Raw genomic sequence first — 6,258 nt, forward strand, 5'->3', positions numbered from 1 at the left:
ACCCCCCCCCGGGCCCCCAGCCCCAGCCCATTGCCGCTCAGATTCAGCACCCGCAGCCCCTCCAGCCCTGCCAGACACCCCCCTGTCCCCCAGCCCTGCCCAAGGGCATTGCGGGAGAGATCCAGGACCTGGAGGCCAGCCAGTGCTGGGGGGGCAGCCTCCCTGCACCCCCTCAGCCCGTTCCCCGACAGGTTCAGAGCCTGAAGCCCTGTGGCCTCCCCCAGCTCCTCCCACACCCCCACCAGGTCCCGGAGCCGGTTGAAGGAGAGATCGAGCTTGCCCAGGCCCCGTGTCAGCACCCGCAGCCCCCAAGCCGACACCAGGCGGTTGCGGCCTAGCAGGAGGCACCGCAGGGTAGGCAGGGGCCCCGGGGGCACCCGCTGCAGGGCGTTGTCCCGTAGATCCAGCATCCGTAGCATTGTGAACCCCTTCAGTGCCCCCGGCTCCACTGCCCCGACATGGTTCCCGCTGAGGTCCAGGCTCTCCAGGGGGGAAGCCCACAGACTTTGCAGTCCCTCCACACCCAGCTCCCCCAGCAGATTCCCAGAGAGATCCAGCACCCGCAGGCTCTGGAGCCCGGCAAAGGCATTGGCGTGGATGCGATGGAGCCGGTTGCCAGACAAGTTCAGCTCCTGAAGCTCAGGCAGCGGTGAAAAGATGCGGGGTCCCAGCTCAGCCACAAAGCAGCCAGACATATCCAGCGCCTGCAGCCCCTTGCCCCAGAGCCCCACAAAAGTCTCGGCTGATGGATCCTGCAGGTTCCTGAAGCCAAAGTTGCTGCCAACAGCACCCGAGCGCCGGAGACGGAGACGCCCCAGCCTGGCGCCTTCCAGGGTCTGTAAGAACCGTCCCAGCCTGGCCACATCCCAAGGGTTGGAGGAGACATCAAGTGTGTCCACAGTGAGATTGAGGAAGGGGCTCCCACAGGCTCCGACCTCCGCTCCCCAGAGCCGGTTGTCGGAGAGATCCAGCAGGGTCAAGTGCCGCCCAGCCAGAGCTGCCAGGTCCCCATCGCACACTGCCCTGATGCTGTTCAGCCTCAGGTTTAGTGTCTCCAGTGCCCTCAGGGCCTGGAAGCTGGGGTCCAGGTGCAGGCGCCGGATCTGGTTGCCACTCAGATCCAGGTGCCGCAGAGACACCAGGTCACGGAAGAAGCCACCCTCCAACACAGCCTCATCCAGCCCATTGGCATCCAGCAGCAGCACCTCAAGCTGGCCCAGGCCGGCCAGGGCCACGGGGTCCAGGCTCAGTGCTTTGTTGCCCCCCAGGTCCAGGTGGGTGAGGTTGGGGAGGTTGGCAAAGGCGCCTGGGCCCACACGCAGGGTGCCCCCCAGTTGCTGCCCCAGGTACAGCTTCTGGAGCTGCCCCAGGTGGGGGAAGGAGGTGACCGTGAGCTCCATCAGGCGGTTGAAGGGCATCAGGAGGATGCGGGTGGCAGGGTCGATCGGGGGCACCATGTGGTGTCCCTGGGCTGGGCAGGCAGTCACCATGGCCCCATGGACTATGGAGACCTGGCAGGTCCCAGCGCCAGCTGTCCGTAGCACCACAAGGGCCAGCAGAGCCAGCACTGCACCTACAGGGGCAATGGAGGGGGGTGAGTGCCCAGTGGGTGCAGGGGGTCACCATCAGCCTCTGTGCCCAAGCCAGGCAGCATGGGGAGGGCCGAGACCCCTCTGTACCGGGGTGGATGGATAGATGGATGGAGAGGGATGAGGAGGGGAAGGAGGGAGAGATGGAGAGGAATGGCAGACAAAGTAGCAGGGTATAAGGTACAGGGACAGATAGACAAGCAGACAGGCAGGAGTATGAGGATGGATGGATAGAGACAGGCAGATAGAGGGGGCCTGGGGGGTGGATGGATGGGCGGCACTTGGGAGCATATGGGGGGATAGATGAACAAGCAGACAAGCAAGTAGATGAACAGAGACGGACAGCTGGACAGACACTCTGATAGATAGATGGGGGGATGGATGGAGAGGGCAGGATAGATGGAAAGACAGGCGGATGGACGGGCACAGACGGACAGAGTGGGGTGTAAAGGGATGGGTGAATGGGGAGGAGAAGGCCATGGCATTGCCAGCGCCCGCACCTCTGCTACTGGCAGCCCCTGGTGAGGGGCAGCGATAGGAGCCCTGGTGCCCGGGCAGGGGCCTCAGGGCAGCCCTGAGCCGTCACCCTCTCCACCCTGTCTCCCTGACTCACCGTGAGGGGCCCAGGCCCCAAGCCACCCGCTCCGTGTTGCACCCATCGTCCCTGTCGCCCGCTGCGTACTTGGTGCTGTATATAACCCCTGGCCAGTGGCAGTGGGGGGGGCAGGGGGTGTTCGGCTCTTGCCCCAGATGCTCTTAGCTCAGAAGGCCTCAAGGAACTTGCACAACCAAGGAAATTCCCCCACCAGCCCCAGCCCTGCTTCCGCGTTGGAGAGAACCCAAGTGCCCGGGCTCCCTGCCCCTCCGGCTCACCCCTCAGCCCCCACTCCCCTCCCAGCACTGGCAAGAACCCAGCCGTGCAGGCTCCCAGCCCCAACAACTTCAGTGGCATCGTCCCCCAGGTGGTCCCTTCCTGATCCCCAGGCACAAGAGGTCTTGGACCCACCCAAGAGCCCGGGGGTTGCAGGGCAGTGAGACCTGCGGATTTCAGTGCCTTGCCTCTGGCCCCATCGCCGTGTCTGCTGGGGAGAAGGATCCTCCAGCTGCCTCAGACCATGGGGTTTGGGGCTTGTCGGGGCACAGGCTGCATCCCACTGGGTCTGTGCAGTGCACAGGGGGATCTACAGATCTCAGCCTGGGGGGTCTACAGTGCCCAGCACCCCCTGATCTTGGCCTGGGGGTCTGTACAGCACCCAGCGCCCGCCGATCTCAGCATGGGGGGTCTGAACAGAGGCCTGTAACACCTTGCTCTGGGCTTTCCCCCTGCCCTACCCTGGTGCCTGGGAACGCTCCAGATTGCAACTCCCCACCCCAGCCCTCCAGCGCGGTGAGGACAGGACAGGACAGGACGTCCCAGGGCTGAGGGGATGTTACAACACCGGGGACATTGCAATCAGCCTGGCGTGCGGGTCTGCCCCCCCAAGAGCGAGGGGCTCTCACTGCTCCAGGGGGGCAAAATCAAGGCTTGCACAGAACCCCCGGTACCAGGGCAGGGGGCAGATGTGGGCAGGGGTAAAGGAGTCACAGAGACACCGTGAGACGGTGGGTGGGTTTATTGAGTGTGGCCCCCGCCTGAATGGAGTAGAGGGGGGCAAAGGGCACACATGGGCTCCCCCCTACCTCGGGGAAGCCCCAGAGCCCCTCCTGCAGCACAGGGCGGGAGCAGTACACAGGGGTGCAACCCCAGCCCCCCCAGCATCACCCCAGGGCAGGGGCAAGCCCCACCCCTACAGCTTGCCTTGCCCCCATCCCTAGTGCTCCTCGGCCACGCCCACATCACTGGCCACGCCCCAACACTACCCCCAGCTGGCCACACCCACACCATGAGCCATGCCCCAACCTTAGCCACACCCCAGCACTGGCCACACCCATCAGCACCCTCAGTTGGCCGTGCCCCCATCTGTAGCCACACCCATTGGTTGGCCATGCCCCCTATCCTTAGCCACACCCATTACCACCCCAGTTGGCCACACCCATATCCTCAGTCACACCCCCATCACTGGCCACACCTTTGCCCTTAGCCACACCTCTTTCACTGGCCCCAGACACCCCAGTGTCTTCCCCCCACCCCCCCAGGGTCAGAGGGCGAAGCTACCCGCGCTCACAGATGACCTCCACGACGCTGGGCTCCATGGGCACGGGGTCGAGGCAGCGGTGGGCGGCGCTGGCCACAATCTCGTCCAGCAGCCCGTGCACCAGCCCCTCGTCGCCCACAAAGCGCCACAGGTAGAGCTGCAGGTAGTGACAGTCCACCTGCACCTGCTGCAGCCCGAAGCGCCCGAACGTGCGCAGCCGCACGCACTCCAGGAAGCTCTTCAGGCTGATCTTCACGATGCCCGTCAGCACCGAGACCTGCGGGGGGCAGGCACCATGAGCTAGGGGCCCCCGCTCACCCCCCAGATGAATGGGGTGTGTGGAATATGACCCGTGGTCCCCTGGAAAGAATGGGGGGGCCTGTTATGGGTGGGGGGGTCATCTCAGCTGGGCCAAGGGTATTGGGGGACCAGCTCCTCGCAGCTCCGTCTGGCAGGGGGCAAGGTCTGTACTGGGGGTCCCAAGGGGACATGGGGGAAACTGTCTGCCATGTGGTGACAGGGGACTCAGCCTGTGTCAAGGGAGGGCAACTGCATCTATCGGGGTCCCAAGGGGACACGGGGGCTGTCTGTCATGGGCATCACAGGGGACCCGGCCTGTGTTGGGTGCTCCGTCTCTCAGCGGGTCCCAAAGGTACAAGGGGGCTCTGTCTCGGGCAGGCCTCAGGGGTCCCAGCCGATGTCTGTGGGTGTTTGGAGCAGGGGGGCTCTGTCCCTCAGGGGGCCCTGTTGTGGGGGGTGGACTGGGGGGCTCACCTTATTGAACTCCACAGGGCTGAAAATGTCAATGCGCTCGGAGAAAAGCTTCTGGATGTTGCTCAGCAGGTTCGTGTCCATGGGGGCACTGGGAAGGGAGGGGCAGGGATTTAGTCCAGCAAGGACCCCTGCCCCCACAAGCTGTGCCGGTGCCCCTCACTCCTGACCCGCAGCCCCCTGCCCCCACAAGCCGTGCCGGTGCTCCTCACTCCTGACCTGCAGCCCCCTCACCTGGGGGTGTAGCTAGGTGCATAGCGGCCCTGCTGCCGGGAGCTGCTGTACACGGAGAAGGTCCTCTTGCTGGAGTCGCTGCTCTGGGCCTTGCGCACACCTTCCTCATAGAGCAGCCCCACCTGGGCAAGGAGATGGTGGGGCAGGGGGAGAAAAGTCAGGCCAGGCTCAGGAGCCCCTGCCCCTCACTCCTGATTCACAGCCCCTGGCCTCGCAGGTGCCCCTCACTCCCGATCCACAGCCCCCACCTGCACATCGATGGCAGTGGTGTCCTCCACGACGCGCTTCATGACGGCGCGCACGGTGCGGGGCTCGATGGTGCCCACCCAGTCGCGCGTCTCCACGCTCTTGCGCAGCATCTGGGACACAGCCAGGCCCTGCACCCGCACGTAGTGGGTGAGGAGGCGCTGGGCGGCCGCCCGGGCCTCGGCGCACAGCACGCTGCCTGGCGTCCCTGCCACCTCGGCCTGCAGGGCAAGGGAAGCATCAGGGCTGGGGGCAGGGGAGCCAGGAGCCTCCATCACAGCAAGGGCAGCCAGGACCCCCCCCTTAGATCCAGGACAGCTGCGACCCCTCCCCTTCAAGCGAGACTCAGGGGAGCTGGGAACCCCCATCACAGCACGGGCAGATGGGACCCTCCATTAGATCCAGGACTCTCTTCCCACTCAACTCAGGGCAGCAGGGATGCCCACCCCGAAACCCTGGAGCTGGGATTCCCCCCCCCCATTAAATCAAGGGGCAGCTGGGACCCCTCATCACAGCACGGGCAGCTGGGATCCCCTGCTCCCCCCATTAGATCCAGGGGACCCTGGGATCAGGGTAGACAAGATCCCTCCCCCTCATCATAGTGAGGGCAGCTGGGACCCCCCAGCCTTATCCTGAGATAACCCCCTCCCCCAGAAGGATGGAGGGTCCCAGAAGAGCCCACCCAAATCCCTCCAACCTTGTCCTTATGGGGTCAGTGATCCCTCAGCCTGCCCACCCAGGCCCCGAGGGGCGGTCTAGGGGATTGAGAGGCCTGACTTCAAATATAAGGGTTTCCTTGAGGAGACCCCCAAGGCTGCCCCCCGCCCCCCCAGCTGCTTTTGACCTAGTCTCTGGGGTTGACACACTTCTATCGAAACAGGACCCCAGCCCCTTAGTCCTGGGACAAGCGGCTTCTGGGACCGAGATACCTGGATCTAGGTATTCCCCCTACCCCCAGCCCTAGTTCCAAGACAAACAGCCTCTGGTGTTGAGACACCTCTATCCAGACAGAAGTAATCTCAGCCCTGTAGCTCTGTGGCAAGCACCTTCCAGGACTGAGACACCTGGATCTAGGTACTCCTCTGCCATCAGCCCCTTAGCTCCAGGACAAGCAGCCTCTGGGACTGAGACACCTGTATCCACACAGGACCCCAACCCCTTGGTCCTGAGACCAGCAGCCTCCAGGACTAAGACACCTGGATCTAGACACCCCCACCACCCCGAGCTCCAGGACAAGTGGCCTCTGAGGTTAAGACACCTCACCCTGCCCCAACCCACCCCAG

The 6,258-nt window shown here is 64.4% G+C and overlaps 2 protein-coding genes across 2 annotated transcripts in view; both read right to left on the reverse strand.

Annotated features, from left to right (window-relative positions):
• Window positions 1–5: 5 nt before the first annotated feature.
• LOC102387718 (toll-like receptor 5) lies at window positions 6–2,322 on the reverse strand (the record flags this gene model as incomplete). Its single annotated transcript, XM_006033180.3, has 2 exons — window positions 2,203–2,322; window positions 6–1,573 (listed from the first exon to the last, which is right to left on the reverse strand). Coding segments are annotated over exons 1-2 (1,614 nt in total), but the record flags the coding sequence as incomplete, so codon positions are not given.
• Window positions 2,323–3,187: 865 nt separating this feature from the next.
• The window catches only part of VPS51 (VPS51, GARP complex subunit), a 10,790-nt gene continuing 7,719 nt past the window's right edge, over window positions 3,188–6,258 (reverse strand). The window contains exons 5-8 of the mRNA XM_025214921.1: window positions 4,978–5,344; window positions 4,730–4,851; window positions 4,499–4,586; window positions 3,188–4,001 (exon numbers count right to left, since the gene is read on the reverse strand). Coding sequence (XP_025070706.1) covers window positions 3,741–4,001; window positions 4,499–4,586; window positions 4,730–4,851; window positions 4,978–5,344 — 838 coding nt within the window. The 3' untranslated portion in view covers window positions 3,188–3,740. The remainder of the gene's footprint in view (window positions 4,002–4,498; window positions 4,587–4,729; window positions 4,852–4,977; window positions 5,345–6,258) is intronic.

This window comes from Alligator sinensis, unplaced genomic scaffold (assembly GCF_000455745.1).
Source record: "Alligator sinensis unplaced genomic scaffold, ASM45574v1 scaffold1302_1, whole genome shotgun sequence".
Classification (NCBI taxonomy): Eukaryota; Metazoa; Chordata; order Crocodylia; family Alligatoridae; genus Alligator; species Alligator sinensis.